The 17,128-nt window shown below is 47.1% G+C and overlaps 1 protein-coding gene across 6 annotated transcripts; it reads left to right on the top strand.

Moving 5' to 3' along the window:
* Positions 1 to 31: 31 nt before the first annotated feature.
* Positions 32 to 17,015, top strand: MORN3 (MORN repeat containing 3). 6 transcript variants are annotated; one of them, XM_053993964.1, is made up of 7 exons: positions 32 to 85; positions 1,485 to 1,592; positions 9,502 to 9,657; positions 10,379 to 10,536; positions 11,936 to 12,095; positions 14,744 to 14,928; positions 16,713 to 17,015. In XM_053993964.1, the coding sequence occupies exons 3-7, from the start codon at positions 9,513 to 9,515 to the stop codon at positions 16,779 to 16,781; spliced, it is 717 nt and encodes a 238-aa protein (XP_053849939.1). In that variant the 5' UTR covers positions 32 to 85; positions 1,485 to 1,592; positions 9,502 to 9,512; the 3' UTR covers positions 16,782 to 17,015. The 6 variants fall into 6 exon arrangements, with proteins under 6 accessions (XP_053849939.1, XP_053849940.1, XP_053849941.1 ...); XM_053993965.1 differs by having other exon boundaries at positions 48 to 136; XM_053993966.1 differs by lacking the exon at positions 32 to 85 and adding an exon at positions 133 to 153.
* The last annotated feature ends 113 nt before the right edge of the window (positions 17,016 to 17,128 follow it).

The following is a 17,128-nucleotide window of genomic DNA, read 5'->3' as shown; positions in this document are numbered from 1 at the left end:
CGCCGCTGACGTCATCGCGCGCGGTCATGGGCGCGGCCACGCCCCCCGCCCCCCACCCGCCCGCCTCAGGGGAGGGACCCGTCAGGTGAGGGAACGCTCCGGTCTGTGCTCCCCTGGGGCCGGAGATTCCCCTCAGGTCAGGGCTCCCCTCAGGTGCGGGGTGCGGCTTCCCCTCCTGTGATGGCCCCCCTCAGGCCCGGGATCCCCGCCCGTGGTGGCCCCCCTCGTGCCCGGGATCCCCGCCCGTGGTGGCCCCCCTCGGGCCCGGGATCCCCGCCCGTGGTGGTCCCCCTCGGGCCCGGGATCCCCGCCCGTGGTGGCCCCCCTCGGGCCCGGGATCCCCGCCCGTGGTGGCCCCCCTCGGGCCCGGGATCCCCGCCCGTGGTGGTCCCCCTCGGGCGCGGCCCCCGTCAGGCCTGTGCTCTCCTCAGGCCGGAGCTCCCCTCAGATGGGCAGGGTCCGCTCGGCTGCTGTCACCCGCCCTGCCCCGGTCACCTCCTGGAGGCCCCGCACCTCTCCTGAGCTCCCTTGTGTTGTGGCAGCGCCTGAAGTGCTCCGTGGGGTGACATGGAAGCATCTTCCTGCCCTTTAAGGGTGGTTCATCACACACGGAGCTGACAGTGGAGATAAAATCCTCCACTGCACAGGGCCAGCCACCTCCGAGAGTTCTGGTGGCTGAATCTGAGGCAGCTCAGCCCTGCAGCTGCCTGGACCTTGGTCACAAGTCCTTGGTATCAGAGAAGATGACAAGAGGATTCCTGATGTCTTTATTTTTACAATATTGCCCACTCAGCAGCTGGACTGGCCAGTTGTGAGCTGGGCCTGATGTTCTGGGGCAGGGTGGGAAGAGTTGTAAACTCACATCCTGTGAGTTTCTTGGGCAAGGGTAGAAATTGGCAAAGAGGAAGAAAAAAGGAAGGGGAAGAAAACAATTTTAAAAAATGGTACAAGGGAGAGGAGAGGGGAGGAGTGAAGCCAAAGTAAAAACACAAATGCAATGCTGTCTTTTCATAAGGAGTCTATGTAAGATCCCATTTCCTTGAATTTCATGTAAACAACCAAAAACTTTGGGTGTAGAGACACTCCTCGATGTTCTTGCTGTCCCTGGTCCTTCTCTAAGTCCCCTGTTTGACTTTTTGTATGTTTTTTTCATACATTTGTGGGTGGACACCTGAAATGCCGTTGATGACCTTCTGCATTCAGTTTCCAGAGAAACCCTCTCAGAACTTGCAGTGGTTTGGGATTTCTGCTGGTTTAAGAACCACCAACCCCAGGGATGTTGCCTTGTCCCTGCTGTTTCTCCAGTGAGGCCATGATTGTCCAGAGATCAAACACGTGTTGTGGCAGGTCTTGGTAATCCTGAAGTAGAAAAATAAACTAATCAACATAATAGAAATGTCACAGGAATTTGTTATGTCTGTATTAAATTTTCCTGGATTCTAGCATTTGCCCACGATCCTATGTAACAGGACTTTATGTTACAGGAGGCCTGGATTTTGGATTACAGACTTTGGAAGAAGGAGGATCACATCTCAGATCAGAGCATTAACTCTGTGCTGGATACGTGCCAAAACTTTCCAGTTCACCACAAGGTTGGAATACTCCCTGCCAGCAAAGTTATTTTTCCTTCCCACATGAAAACATTCCCTCCACCTTTGCAGTTCTCTGTCAGCTCAGTTTATCACAGAGCCACCCCTGACATGTAGCTGCATCTTACCCCTTGCTGTTGAGGTTGGGGTGCTGACACCCTCCTGCAGATCTGGGGGAATCCAGAAAGGAAAAACACTTCAACATATGTAGGATTGCTTGTGTCAGTTCAGGAAAGGGTGGTTTTGGAAGACATCATAAATTGTCAATAACCCTTAAAAGTATTCCTTTCGCTGGTGATCTGTAAGCCTCAAAAGAGCAGAAGGAAACTCTTATCAGGCATGAATATTTGTCGTGGGCTGGAATTCTGCAGGCTGATGACATTTCATTAGGGCTGTGGCTGGTGTTTCACATACAAAGGCAGGAAATGTTGTGCATTTCCCACTCAGAGCCCTGCTGTGCCGGCCCCAGAGCTCTCCCAGAACACCAAGGGATTTATCCCAAACTTCCTACCTCTCCCCTACACCTCTTGACAAGGAACAATTCTTACACATGGTGTGGTTGTGCATAATGATTACCTCAAAAGATTTCTTTCAACTTTTTAACTAAGCCATGCTAATTAATATTCATTCAAGAAATCTGCATTTTCTTTCAAACAGAAATCACAAAAACATTTAGTTAAGCACAAACAATGGGAGTGTAGCAGGGCTGGCCTTAATGGTTCTGCATTATTTAACCTTGCACCATTACAAAATACTTCAGAATTACCTGTAAGCTCTCCCCACCTCCTGGGAGGCTGTAGCTCTTTGTATAATCTCATTATTTCAATCACATCTTTGTGAACAAAACCAAAGCAAGCTGAGATAACAGTGATCCCCTCAGCCCTGGATGGGGAGCAGGGCTCTGTGCAGCTGATGCTTGGGGCTCCCACACCTTGCCTGTCTTTCACTTGTGGCAACACATGAGGAATGGTGCTTTTCCTCTGAATTTCAATATTTTATGATCATTTTTCAAGGTATCTTGCAGGTTTCAATGGCTGTCTTCTGCTGCCAGAGATCAGCTGAGGCCATTGCACAGCAAATTTACAAATATGAAATCCCTGGTTTGCCTTTACCTTAATTAATCCCCAACTCACCAACCTTTCACTGCCAGAAAACGTATCTAAGAAATTGAGTTCATAAATCAAGTTAAGGATCACAGTGAAATTGTGACTGTTTGTTCTCTGGGTGTTAGATTTTGTTTTGAGTACACACAGTTATATTTAAGTAGAGGCACATGTGAGCTCCTCTCCTTAACCCTTCAGACTATTCCTGAATGCAAATTCCATTCATTCTTTCCTCTTAAGATAATTGAGGCTGTTTCCTTTGATGCTTTTCCCCTGTCCTAGAAATGCAGATTCTTTCCAGCATAGCAAATGAGAAAGGACAAAATATAAATGTAGATGAGTCTCTATTCTAACACCAGGTGACAATAAGCCATGATAAATAGAATACTTGGCACATGTTTCAGCTGGAGATTCATACTGCTGATTCATCTTGTATTCATCTGGATTTATCCCTCAATTAAGGAATAAAGTAAGGACTTGAAGTGAGGCATTAGCTCAAGTATGGCCAAATTTATCTGCCCCAATGATAGTAAGAGTCTTGCAAAACACTCCATGGTCAGCAAATAATTCTCAGCTTTGGGTGACTTCAGGAATTAACACCATAACTTTACCTTTAAACCTCTACCTTGTTGCAGGTAGTTAAGCAGAGACCAAGAGCTGCAAATCTGCAGCAACAGGAACTCTTGGGGAGAGGGTATCTGGTGTCAGCTTCCAGGAATTCAGCCTTTCAGTTTGCATGACTATCTAAGTGCCTGAACATTCCAGATAACCCAGGGGTTTAACTTTAGGTTGTTTTGATGTAAAACCAACATGGTTTTTATCTTGAGAGAACTGCTCCCAGCAAAAAAGGAGGGAAGAATTTTAAATGCTTTCCCACTAGGCTGTTTCTTAAGCCAGAGGCAACCAGGTGAAGTTTACACCTCAAACCTTTCACTTCAATCCCTCCTAAATCCTGCTAATGACAATTCTTTAGAGCACAGTGGTGGGGATGCTCCTTCAGCTCACCAACACAGGCTTGGTCGGAGTCCAAGACCCTCCCACCTCTTCCCTGGCTTTTCTTTTGAATATAGCAGCAATAAAACACACATCTGAGCATCCCACTTCCACAGTATGTTGTTGTCACACTCTTCACCTTTAAAGAATTCCAACATATGTTTCCCTAAATGCTTTTTCTCTATTTATTCTACGAAGTTCCCAGAATAAATTTAATTTATTGATTCTGACAGTTTTCAGTTGGTTTGGACATTTCACTTGGGTGATTCCCCAAGCTTAGTGCAAGCAAACTCAGCTTGAAGCAGCTGTCTCCTTTCACTGCAAAAAAATGATTGGTTTCAGATGTAGAATACTGAGGGCCTTGGGCTATATTTAATTTTAAAAAAATATTTTTTTTTTAATTCTACCCTTAAAAGTGAAAAAAATGAAAGTGCATCATATGTCATAGGACCTTGCTGCAGAAAGGTGTTTCTGAGCATGTTTCCATGCACAAACTCCCAATGCTTGGTTTGCTCTTCACTGTGTCCAGCCTGGAAGAGGAGTTCATTGCAATGAACTGTGTTGGCAGAATAATGGGCTGAATTACCCCATAATTTACATGGACAGATTGAAAAGCTTCCTTTCAGTCTTAATAAATGTAAGGTTTAATCAACTGTCAGACCACTAAAGCAGCAACAGTACAAGCAGCAGCAGAACTGAAGTCCTGGCACTGCCTGGTGAAGGTTTTGCTGTTCCTTGATGTCAGTGGCCAGTGCCTGTCAGAGTGAAACAAGAAAAAGAAACCAAAAAGCCAAGAATGGTATCTGGGGCCAAATTTTGGCTGGCAATGCTGGAGCAAGGGGAATTGTGTCAAGGAAAACCCAAATTCTCCTCCTAGCATATCATAGCTTGAGTTCTTGACCCTACCCTTCATAGTGGCCTCACTGTTGTGCCTGGAAACAACTGCCCTTGGGAGAGGAAGAGAGTTTGGTTAGGACATTTCTGGGGCACCTTGAGTTTATATATCACTCTTTGACTGAGTTATATATTCTAGATATATCTAAAACCCTTTACAAAAATTTTCCCCACTTCCTACTTACTAAGGGGGTTCCTTCTCTCAAAATTGAATGACATTTTCTAAGTAAAATTTCATTTGAGTGAGTGAAAAGAACTTTCTGATAAAACTTCAAATATCACCACCTTCTCTTCAAGCTGGTCTAATTTTGTCTTTTTTTGTAAGAAGAATATGCTTATATTTTCCCACTCTGTACCCCTGTAATACAAAAAGGTACAGAATGATATTATCAAGTGACAAAATAATTAAGTATGATTCAAATGTTTATACTGAACTAAGAAAACCATAGATGGGAATCACACACAGCCTCTTCTTAGATAAATGTCTTTGTGAAGCCTCCTTGGAGGGGGCAGGAGGGTCTGTGAAGGTGCTGATAACCCACTCTGGGACCACAGAAGTAAAATAACACACAGAGAAGGAGCAAAAGAATTTAAAATGAGCGACCCAGAAATGGAGGCAGCACCCTCTGTCATATCCAGATACAGAGATTTTTGCAGAGGCAGTTTTTGATCCCAATTTGTGAATTTTAAACTATTGTGAAAATATTTTTACTCTTTTAAAGTTTTTTTCTGTTTTCAAATATATATTACTTTTCAAATATGTATGTAAGTTCTGGTTAGCAGAAGCTGTGGTTAGGTGTGACATAATTTGGACTTGCAGTTCAAAAACCTCAGGCAGCCCTTGCCCTTTAAAAATAGGCAAGTAAAATGGCCTGAATTAGCTAATTATTTTAATTGCCAATCTCTCAATTAAGTGCAGTGCAATATAGGGGCTGAAATAATAAAAATAGTTAATACTATTCCAGAGAGTGCTATTTCTGGTTGCAATTTCTGGCTGTAGATTTTGGGCTGCAATAAGCATTTTTTCTTCTCCCTTATGGGTTTCTTTATTTCCTCCCCAAACCTCTGTCCTCACTCCAGCCCTTACAACTGGCCATGGTGAAACACAGGAATTATTGTCTTCAGTAATTCTTAGGCTCTGCCCCAAACCAGAACACATTAACATGAGTGACTGTGAATAAATCTTTCCTGGATATCTTCATCTCATTTTTAATAACAGGAGCCATTTTCTCTTGTATAAGTATTTCCTAACTTGGTCAGCTCCCATGGTTTTCTCTTTTTTTTTTTTTTTTTTTTTTTTTTTCCTGGTTAAATAAGTCTTTAAGTTCTGCCTCTCCTGCATCCCTGGAAATGCTTGCTAACAGCTGCCATCTTCCCAGTTCATCTAACACAAGAAATTCCATGTGTGTATTTTCCCTTGGAACAGATCTCCCTCCATCATTTCCACACCAGCTCCTATTGTCTGTGGAGCATCTCTTCCTTCCCTCCACTTCATTTTCCTGCACCTGATTTCCCAGGCAGTGGCATGGTCTCCTTTGGCTCCATGGCCCTTACACGTGCCATGGGAAATGGAATATTTGCCTTTAGTCACATTGACACTTGGAATAAATCCATTCTCTGTCCTATCTGAGCATGGACACAACGTTTAAGCCACATTCAAAGCCACAGAGGCAGCTGCTGTGTTTCATCACAAGATTTCTCACCTGCCTCAACATTTTTACCTTACAGCCTGCAGAGTTGTGCACAAAAAATGTGGTAAAAGGATGAGAATCAAATGCATTTGGCTCATGGGAGTCGTACAAGAGCTGTGGTGTGATACTAGAAATGTGCACAGTCGATTACCCATTAGGGAAGATGATTACAGACACCCATAAGGCCAGAGTGGCAATCCCTGCCAACCATGGCTGTGGAAGATATGTAATGGATGAGGGAATTAGTGTCAGGTTTATTCAGATTTCTCCTTTAAGATCGCTGATGTGCATTTTCAAGGGCTTTCTCCTATTTCTCCTGACATTTGCAAGGCTGATTTATTTGTTACTCATCGGTGCTGTGATCAGTGCTTTCATTTCCAGCCTTCTGCTGCTGGGCGTATGAAAGACCAACCAGAGGTGAAACACTCGTTGCTTATTAGCACTTTATATTCTGCTGGAACATGCCGAGCCCAGGGCACGTAGCAGCACAGCGCTGTGTGTGCCCGGTGGCTCCGGCTCCATCCCCGGTGCTCAGCGAGGGGACCAGCGTGTCCCAGCTCATCTCTGTCCGCCCGGGGCCGCTGCCGTGGCCCTTAGCGCTGGAGTTTGGCACGTTGCTATGGCGACCCCGCCGCCGCAGGCAGCACCGAGCCGCCACCAGCACAGGTCGGTGTCCGCGGTTCGGCCCTCGGCGTCGGGGGCGGCGGGAGAGCGGCGGCCGCGCTCCAGGGTGCTCTGCAAACCGAGCTGTGGGCTCTCCCCGTCGGCCGCTGGCACCGCCGCCCTCCTGCCCGGCTCCCGCTGGGGAGGAGCAGCAACAGGCGCCCTGAGCATTCCGCTCGCAGACAGCGCCCTGGGGGCCGGGAGGGCAGGGGGTGACTCCGCTCCGCTGGTCGGTGCTGGCAAAGGGACCCCGCTGCAGGGCAGTGCCGTGGTGCTGGGTCACGGCAAGGGCTGAGTTCAGCCGGGGCATCCTCGGGGCCGGGGACAGTCAGGCAGGGTGCACGGGGGTGCGATGCCAAGCACGGTTCTGCCAGGGACAGTCTGCAGCCAGGTGTGTTTCCCTCCTTGCTCTTCATTAAGATGTAAGATGTGAAAAAGTAGGTACACCGCATTGCTCTGAAGTTCCGCAAAGAGCCAGGGAAAAAAAAATGGGCTTCCAGTAGGGCCGTGCAGACTAAAGTTGCATTTTACCAGAGACCCGACCAAAGTCGCAGAGCAGCGTCTGGAGGGGGACGCGAGGGTCTGTACGAGCCTCATCCCCAAGCACCGCGGCAGAGGCGCACGGGAGCAGTAGCGTCTCGCCCTCCACATCGAGAGCTGCAACCGGAACGGATCTGCACCGCCTGCCTCTCGCTGCCAGCCTCCCCGCGCCCTGGGAGTGGGCGGCTAAAAACATCCAGGGAGGCGAATACCGGCTGCGTTATCACTTACGCAAACCTGGCATCGCTGACGTAAATGTAGAAGGGGATTCAGCAAATAAAGGCGGCTCTCGGCAGCCCGCATTACCTCGGGTACTCTGCGCGGGCTGGGCCTCGCAGGACAAGCCGAGCAGATGGGGCTGCCCCCGCAGCTAGGAATCCTCCCTGGGGTTTGTAAAGCCTAAGCTTTGACTTAAAGAAGTGGTGGGATGTGTTGGTGGGAAAGCGATGCTCCCATCTGGCAGGGGTAGTGAAGAGACTTCTTGTCACAGGCATGTGCTGCTCAGAGGTCATGGCCAGTGTCAGGGTGGGTACAGATTGTTGTAGCTCGGCTCTTCTGGTTCCCCAGAGAGGGCAGGTCAGGCTCAAGCCAGCAAAGAGTGGCACAGTGTCCTCAAAAAACCCAGCTCTTGGCAAATATTGGCAAGACCCCCTTCTCTAGGAGCTGCACTCAAAAGTGAAGGAGAAACTCAGCAGTTCTAGTGTATCCTGTGTTGGCATTGCTGGAAAAACATCCTCTGTGGTGGGCTGTGACTCCACCATACCAAGGGACAGATCCTGTCCTCGGTGTCCTTTAACCAAGACTCTTTCTGGACACAGAAATACTTTTATTTAGCAATGCTAGCCTTCCAAAAAGCTGTTGACCATTTCCCACAGCTGGAAAATGCAGAACTAAGGTTGAACTCTAACAGTATTTTCTTAGTTAGAATTTCTAGCTTTTATTTCCTAGCAAGGACTTAAATCACCTTTCTTTCCCCCTCTCCTCTCAAGGCCCAGGTTTTCTCCCTTGCTGGGCTCCCCGGCACCCGCAGCACAGCAGGAACCAGAGCTTTGCTCTGCCGAGAAGGGAGACACAGCAAAATCATTCGAAATGGCTCCGTCCAGCAGATCAGAACAGAAGGGGGAGCCCAGGAGACAAAATCAGAGAGCATCCCACCCCGCCGAGCTCCGGCCGAGCTCTGGATGTTAACGGCATTCATAGAAACTTGCTTTGTTTCTACATCCACCTTTTGGGTTTTGTTTTATGATTTATAGAGACCATTCTCACCTCCCAGTCTGTGCCGAATTCCCACTGTACTGAACAGCAGTTCCATTGGCAGTGCTCAGAAATCACCATTATGCTGCACTCCACCATTGTCCTCTGTATTTATGAGGCAAAATATCTCCTTTTCCCTCCTCTTCCCCCACACTGACCCCTTCCCTCCAGGCCTCCAACGCCCAAATCACCCCCACTGTGCTTTCCATGCCTGCTGTTCCTGCTTTAAATCCGCATCACCTGAGAAGTCACCTCAGAAGTCACCCTCTTGACAGCTTGATGGGCTGGCAAGCATCTGGCCTGCCCTGGGCAAGTCCACAGCCTCCTGGGAGAGGGAAATGTTGTGGTTTCAACCCCTTTTAATAAGGCAGCTGGAGGACTGATCTTTTTAGCAGCAAAGGAGCCTGAACTGCATTACTGCTGGGGGTATGAAGTGTCCCAGCTCCAGGTGGGCCTCAGGAACAGTGGACAACTCCCTGATCCATTCCATCAGCTGTATGGAGGAGATGCCTTTCCCTGCACTCCCCAAGATCTCTGGCAGATGCAGAGATCAATGCCCACCACAAACCTGACCTGCTGAGATTTATTTAACATTTCCTAACAAGTTGGGCTATGCTATGAGCCCATTTTCACATAGTGCTGGTTTGTACTTCAGTATCTTCAGTTGCCTCCTGTTTGTTGTATCTCTGTGCATGTCTCACAAATACTGTTCTGCCTGTACCTGCCTCAGTACTTTCTAGTTTATTGCTGATAATAATTTGTTTTCTTCTCCAGATACCAACAACATGCCTGTTATAAAGTACCCAAGGGTTAGAGACCCTCTCTTTTATGAATGGGACAGGAAAGCCCAGAAGTGTGGATTAAGACACACAGTTTATGCTGTAAATGGGGATCAGTATACTGGAGAATGGCTGGACAACTTGAAACATGGTAAGATAGATAATTTTGAGAAAAAATAGCAACTTAGTTGTCCTTACAAATGTTTCTAGGGGCAGGAAGTGGTCAGCGGTTCTATGTGTTCTATATGCTCCTGGAAGAACATTCATTCATGTAGGACTATATGTTCACACACACACACACACACACACACACACACATTTGATATATGTAATGCAAAAATGCAGAAACATTTCTAATAGGTAACTTGGAGAGCTTTTGCATGCACTCAGGGGCGACTACCTGAAATATCTCTATTACAGATGTTTAAAAATCCTTTCCAAAAAACAACAAACTGCAGTCAGCTTCATGTACTGGGATGTGCCCTGGCTGCACAGTCCCTGGAGCTTTCTCAGCTCCTGACTTGGTTCCAGGAATCTTAATTTATTCCCAAGATGTGGCAGGGCCCGCAGGGGACAGAGCAGGAGAAGGAGACCCTGTCCAAGCCAGGAGCAGCCAGAGCAGGACAGATTTGTTTACAAGCAGCAAACTGAGGTTTGGAAAGATTTCAGTGCATTCAGCAGAGGCCACACAGGAAGCCCCTGATCAAGATTAACGATGGTTCCAACTTGGGAAGCTAAACTGAATCCCAGACACGAGCCTGACTTTGTGCAGGGAGTGCTGCCCTGCCTGGGATGGAGCCGGAAGGGCAGTCCTGTGCACCCTTCTCCTAAACATGATGGTCTCCCTGTCATTCCTCTTGTTTGTTAAACAGGTAAAGGCACCCAGATTTGGAAAAGCACAGGAGCTATTTACAGCGGTGACTGGAAGTTTGGGAAGCGGGATGGTTATGGCTCATACAGCATTCTTGACCCAGTGACCAAGGAATACAAGAGGGTGTACACAGGCTGGTGGGAAAATGACCGAAGAGGTGTAAGTGAGATTTTCTGCCAGCAGTGGGGCAGTGGGACCCAAAACACAGGGAATCGTTGGGTGCACATGTTCAAGAAAATTACTTAAAATACTAACTTTCACAATACTGAGGTTGAATTGAATGGTCAAGACTAAGAATCCAACATTTTTATAGGAGTGCCATCTCCTTCCTGGAGAGGGCATCATCTCCACCCATCTGCTGGTTACCAGGCTACAGCCCTGAGCTCCCACCGGCTGCCTCAGAGCAGCGGTTACTGCTCAGACTCACCTGCAGCTTGGCCAAGCACGATGGGAGGTTTCACATCCTGTCTCTTAATCCTCCCCGCCCATCCCTTTCATAACTCTCGTCCTTGAACAAGTGAGAGGAAGCTGTATTATAAGCACTGCCAGAAAATGCACCTTCTTCTGGGAGTTTTACAGCATAACAGGCAAATAACTTGAGTTCTTTTGGAAATTAAGCCTGTCACATAAATCAGTTTTGCCTTAAAGGAACATAATGAGAAAGTCATCTGGTAGAAGTGACTGCAATATAATGTGAAAAATCCTTGTAGGAACGTTTTTGGATCTGCCAATGGAAACCTTGTGTTTGTCTTTGTGTCTGCTCTTAAATTAAACTCATCTCCATCAACGCTTTTAATGGGCATGTGGCTCCATGGCTCCTGTCTCTTGGAGGCAGCTTCCCTTCCTGTTCTTTAAGGTTAGATTTTCCATAACTGAGCTTTGGTGAAAGATTTATGACATCCAAATATCACTAGGGTTGGGTTTTCTTCTAAAAAAGTTTCTCCCTTAAATCCATGCAGTTTAATAAAATTAACACTCAGAAAAAATCAGTTGTTTCCAGAACTGGTTTTATTATTTGTTCAGAGAAAAAAGAACACTTTATTCCTATGGGACAACGTGTTAGTGATATGGAAATATTTCTTATTGGGATCACTCCCTGGCATAGGGGGTACCTCTGGACTTTTCTTAATGGCAAACATACATGTAAAACAAGCTGCCCAGCCTGGGACACACTGAGCTGGAAACGTCGTCATGGTTGAAAGACATGAAATCCCTGTGTTGAGAGACACATCCTTTAATGCTGCCTATCCCCAGGCAGGTTTATATACTTGTAAAGCCTGCTTTTAGCTAAATATTAGCAGCAATCATGCCAATAATAACACACTGAGATATAAACCCAAGGTTTTGTCAAGGGAATAAAACTTTTTGCCAAAAAAAATCCTATACTACCACATTTCATTTCCTTCAGCACAAGAACAGCCACAGAGCTGAGCTGCCAACAGTCATGTGTAAGAGTAATAAACAAAGGAATATTCTATCAAAGTGATGTCCCAAAATTGAACACCGACCCCTTTCAATAGAGCAGCTCCTAACCAGCCATCTCTGTGCTGCTGTCCAGGGCCGGGGGATGTTCTTTTACCCCAACGGGGAGCTCTACGAGGGCGAGTGGAGCAATGGTTTGCGGAGCGGCTGGGGAAAGATGCACTACAAGGACGGCTCCACCTACGAGGGACAGTGGCTGACGGATCAGCCCAACGGGCAGGGCCTGCTGCGGCTCCGTAAGTACGGACCACCCTCACCCTGCCCCCTCCAAGCTCTTTGGTGTCGTGCTGCTCTCCGGGTGTCTCTGCCATCCAGATTTCTGTGCTACACTGCAGCCTTGCAGCAGGACTGCGGCCGCTCCGTGTCATCCCTCCCCTCCTGGTCTGGAGCGGGAGGCAGCACAGGCTGAGCAAGGGCCGGCGCTGCACTGCTCAAGCCCATAGCCCACACGCATGAAAGCTTACTTTTGCTGTGATTTACATTTAAATGACTGGGATGGTTCGGGTTAGAGATAATATACTGTTGGGTCAGAGAAGAGCAAATCTCTCTTTTCAAGGCAGGCACTTTGCCAGACAGGCTTTCTAGCTCTGAATACGAAAGAAGAGTTCAGTTTCCAGCACAGGAAAAAAAAAAAAAAGAAAAAAGAAAAACCACAACATAGTTTTCTTTTTGAGTTCACTCCATCCCCTCTGTCTACTTCTGACAGTGACTTGTGTTGAGTGAACACAGAGGTTTCATTAGTACACAATCCTTTTCCATAAATAACACCAAGTACATCATGGATTGGGAATGTTAGGGCCAATCTAGGCATAAATACAGAAATTATTTTTTTCCCTTTTATTTTCCTTGGAGTTTAACACATTTTCCCCCAAAGCCAATAATCCAAAGCCAAGAATCTCTGCAATACCAGGCACAGCATTCCAAGAACATCTGAATAAATATTATCTCCATATTATTATTCATCTATTCTATCTTTTTTTGCTTGAAAGTGATCTCAAGGCCAGTAATTAGCTAAGCAAAGCAGCTGGGAGGAATGAGCCTGACCTTCTCTGCACACCACATGCATGACTGTGCTCTCTCTGCTGACTGTAAAGTCGCTTTGGACCGATGGCTCATCTGGATGAAATCAGCACCTGCTTCCAGGGGGAATCTTGCACTGATCTGCTGTGCTCCTGTCAAAGGCCCTGTTAGTTATAAACTAACAGCCCCTGCAGGCTGAGCTGTGGCTGATACACCATTTCAGAGCCCAGTTGCCTCCAGCCTAGCCTGCAACTGATTGTTAGCTGGATTCCTTTTGGTTAAAATTAGCCGGAGCAATTATTTCATACCCACAAGCTTAATGCATTCAGCTCAGCTGCTGGAAGTGCGCCCACGTGCCGGCAGCTTTGCCATGTGAAAGAAAAGGAGTTCTTCAGTGGAGGTCATGATGAGCTGCAGCTCAAGATTAAATTGCTTGTAGTGGCAGCGTGCCCAGTGAGGGTGAGCTTGGCTGAGAGCACTGCACTGATCTGCTGCCTCTGCTACATCCATTCCCCAACAACTTTGTACCAGAGCACTTCACATCCACAGGGATCATGGTTGTGAGAAACACAGCCTCAGGTGCTCTGGGAGGAGAGCAGATGGGACCAGCCAGGCACCATAGTGCAGTCAGGGTGTTCATTGCCCCCTCCTTGCAGCCAGGACTGTGGTTTTGGTGGTTTCTCACTTGGTGGCTGGAGTGCGGAAGCTGAGCTGCTCCCAGCTGTGGACAAGGCAGCTTGGTGTTGCAGATAAGCACAAAACCAGATCAAAGTTGCAGATAACCATCACCACGGCTCCAGCCTGTAAACCAGACCCTGCCTGAGCAGCCCAGCAGCCACATTCCCTGGAAGCCTCTTTGGTTTTCCCCTCTTCCCTTACAGTATCCTGGCAGGCCCCAGCTATCTCTGCAGCACTGTGTGGGGTGCCCTGGTGTTTCAGCCACTTCTTGTGATGAAGAGTGGCAGAGTTCAGCTGAGACTCAAAGGTATTTCCACTAACATGGTCAGAAATCTCCATGGGTCTGGGCTTAGAAACACTGTATGTAGGAAAAGGGGTGAGCAGAGGACTCTCCTAGTGACAGCAGGGTAGTCTGGATCTATTCCAGCTGCAGCATCACCATGGATATGATGCCCTTTCTCAACCAGCATCCATGGATGAGGCTGCTCTCTTCCCCTTGTAGCTCAGCTTTCCCTGTTAGTGATGGATGGGTGGATTCCTGGAGAGCAGCAGAGAGCCCAAAAAAAGCCTCTCTCAACTTGCAGAAAATGCCAAGAGAAGCAGTAGAGCTGGAAAAACAGCCTGTAACTGACTGCCAGAACTGTTCAGACTCTTGCAGCAATTCTCACCCCGTAATTCATTGAGGAAAAACTTAACTAAAAGTATTCTTTGAAATCAAGATTATTTTGACTGGACAGCAATCAGTGCTCTGTTCCTTGCCCAGACAAGCAAACCTCTTCAAGACAGAGATCCTGCCTGATTTATTGCAGTGACAAATCTGAAACTTGTGTCCTGTAATTTTTCATGTTGTGAAGAGTGACTCAGAGACCAGTCCCTTACCTTGAGCACACTGGCTCCTTGTGTCAGCAAAAAATGAGTATCACTGTAAGAACAAAGCAAGTGAGCAGAGTCCTGGTTCCAAGTGAGCAAGTGTGGGCTCCTTCTGCAGCATTTTCTCCCTCTGTGGCACAGCAAATGGAGCACTGCAAAATCAAAATGACACAGTACCACAGCCACCTTGAAATTACTAAGAGGAGCCAAACACATGATCTTCTCCTCTGCTGGTTTGTTCTGTTGATTGATTTCATTTGTAACCCCTTAACACAATGGTGCAAATTTCAAGGTCTGTTCATGTATTTAATTGCAGCAAATGGAAATCGGTACGAAGGAGGTTGGAAAGATGGCAAGAAGCATGGCCCAGGGAAATACTTCTACCCAGATAAGGGACAGCTGTTAGAAGGCATCTGGGTAGCAGATATACCAAAGTGTGGAGTTCTGGTTGACTTTGGCAGAGACAACGCTCCAGCCCCTACTCAGTTTCCACTCCCAGAGGTAATTGCTTGGAAATTTTGGTTTGTATTCATCAGTGCTCGGGTCAGCTCTCTGGGTAGCGTTTCACTTCTCAAGAGATTTCCCCCATGGGGTGTGTGCTCAGTCTTTTGGCCAGCAGCATCCTAAATGGCCCCATAGGGACTAACAGCTCATGCAGCCTCTGCTGGAGCCTCCCAATTGCCTACATCTGAAAAAATGCAGTTCTCATGCACCAGAACTGCTCAGAGACCTGATGCAGCACAAAGGAAATGGGGACAATAGAGGCACAGACAATAGTGGGATTTGTGTCAAGAACAAATTATTTCACCAAGCCCAAGTGCTGAAGCTGAGCAGATCCTGCAGGAACCTGAGCAGCTGCAGGGCCAACAGCAGCTCTCTCCCCCAAGTCAGGGGCTCACCACTGTGCCCAGCAGCCCCAGGAGCAGAGGGATGGGTGCAGGTTCCCACCTGGGCCCAAGGTGGGGAGATGGTGTCCTAGTGCCCACATCCTCTGCTCCTCTTTTCCTTTGATTGACACACACAGCAGAGGAAGAGCCAGGCCCTATCCCCATCCCAAAGATTTGGCAAGACACAAAGACACACTGGGCCATCAGCCTGGCACCCACTGGGTCCTTGCACGTCACTTTGGTGGACAGGAGAGCCTGTCCCCAGCTCTGTGCCCTTGGAGAAAGAGGAAATGGGAATCAGTAGTGAACAGATGTGACTCCAAGTGAGAGCTGGCCCTAAGAGTCTCAGCTTGAACCCTTATGGTCTGCAAACCACACACATGAAACAAAATGGTCGGTGCAGGATGGGCTGGGGCAGCTCCCCTTCAGTTAGAGCCAAGCAGAACCACCCTGGATAATCACAGCTCACCACTCTGCTCCAGCAGCACAGGGAATAGCACAGGGAATAGCAGGTAAAGCCACCCACCTTCCTCTGGCCCAGGGACACAGCTGTTCAACGTGACACCAGGCACACGCAGCCTTCCAAAGCTCACAGCTGTTACATCTTCATTGCCCCTATCTTTTCAAATCTGTTTTCTATAGCCAAGGGCCCTTTGAGCACAGTTTTGAGCCAGTTAATCCTGTAAATACCAGGCACACCCACAGCAGTGCAGAATAATAAACACCAAACACCCATCAGAGAAAAACAATCTCTATTTTGCAAAAAGAGTGAAAGGAGTAGCACTTCTGTGGCTAAAAATATTTACTGTATGTGGTTTGTCAAAGGCCATTGAGAAGAGCCTCAACAATCCAACAGCCTGGGATGAACTACTGGTACACTAAGGCAGGATGTGCAAGTCTGGCTGTTTATTTAACTCCCTGAAGATCAAGTGATGATCCAATTCTCTTCTGCTCTATAAGCAAAAACAAAGCATCAACTTTCACTGCTGTTATTGTGCTTTCAATGGCTTGACCTCAATTTGTTGATCTCAGGATACAAAGTAGTAGATAAAAGGAGAAAAACTGAATTCAAGTTTTCATAAACTTTTGTCACCACCACCCCCTTTATTAAAATTATAGGTGAGGCCTAACAGGCTACAAATCAAAGCCACTTTTGCCCAAGAGTGTGTTTTGTTAAAGTCAAAATCACACAGAGCTATTTCAAGGAGATAAAGTGATGTTCAGCACACTAATAAAATTAGGGGAGTGTAGTTGTTTCTAAATAATTGAAAGGCTGCAATATGAGCTGAAGTCCTGATACGTGGGAGACTCTCCAGTAATGCTCAAGAAATTAAGATCTATAAAACCTTAAGCTTCTTCAATTACACTGCATAACTGATTTGTATTCTTTTTATTTAGATTGAACTACATGATCCAGCTGGTGTTTTAGCAGAGGCCCGGGCAATGTTTGATGACAGCCATAATTAATAACCAGATATTGAAGAAAGAAATAATTTAAGAACACAATCCTGGGTTACTTATTCCTTCGAGTGTCAAACCCACACCGTGGTTTTCATGTTGTGGTCTGCCTCACCATTCCCTCAAGGCTGTTCAGGTATACTTCCCTCTGCAGGTGGCTTTGCTCAGGAGCCTCCTCCCACCCCCATTATTTTGGAAAAGAAAGGAAAATAAAAAATGAATGGGAAAAAACCCAAAAGACAAGCACCAAAATGCTCTAAGACAGGCAGAGTGAGTCTCTGCTCAGCTCCTCTTATTCCTCCTGCTAAGAAATCACAGTCCTGGTGGTTTCAAGGCCTTTGCTTCAGAGAAGGAGC

The sequence above is a fragment of the Vidua macroura genome, chromosome 18 (genome assembly GCF_024509145.1).
Source record: "Vidua macroura isolate BioBank_ID:100142 chromosome 18, ASM2450914v1, whole genome shotgun sequence".
In the NCBI taxonomy this organism is placed as follows: Eukaryota; Metazoa; Chordata; class Aves; order Passeriformes; family Viduidae; genus Vidua; species Vidua macroura.
This window is presented reverse-complemented; position numbering and strand designations above follow the sequence as displayed.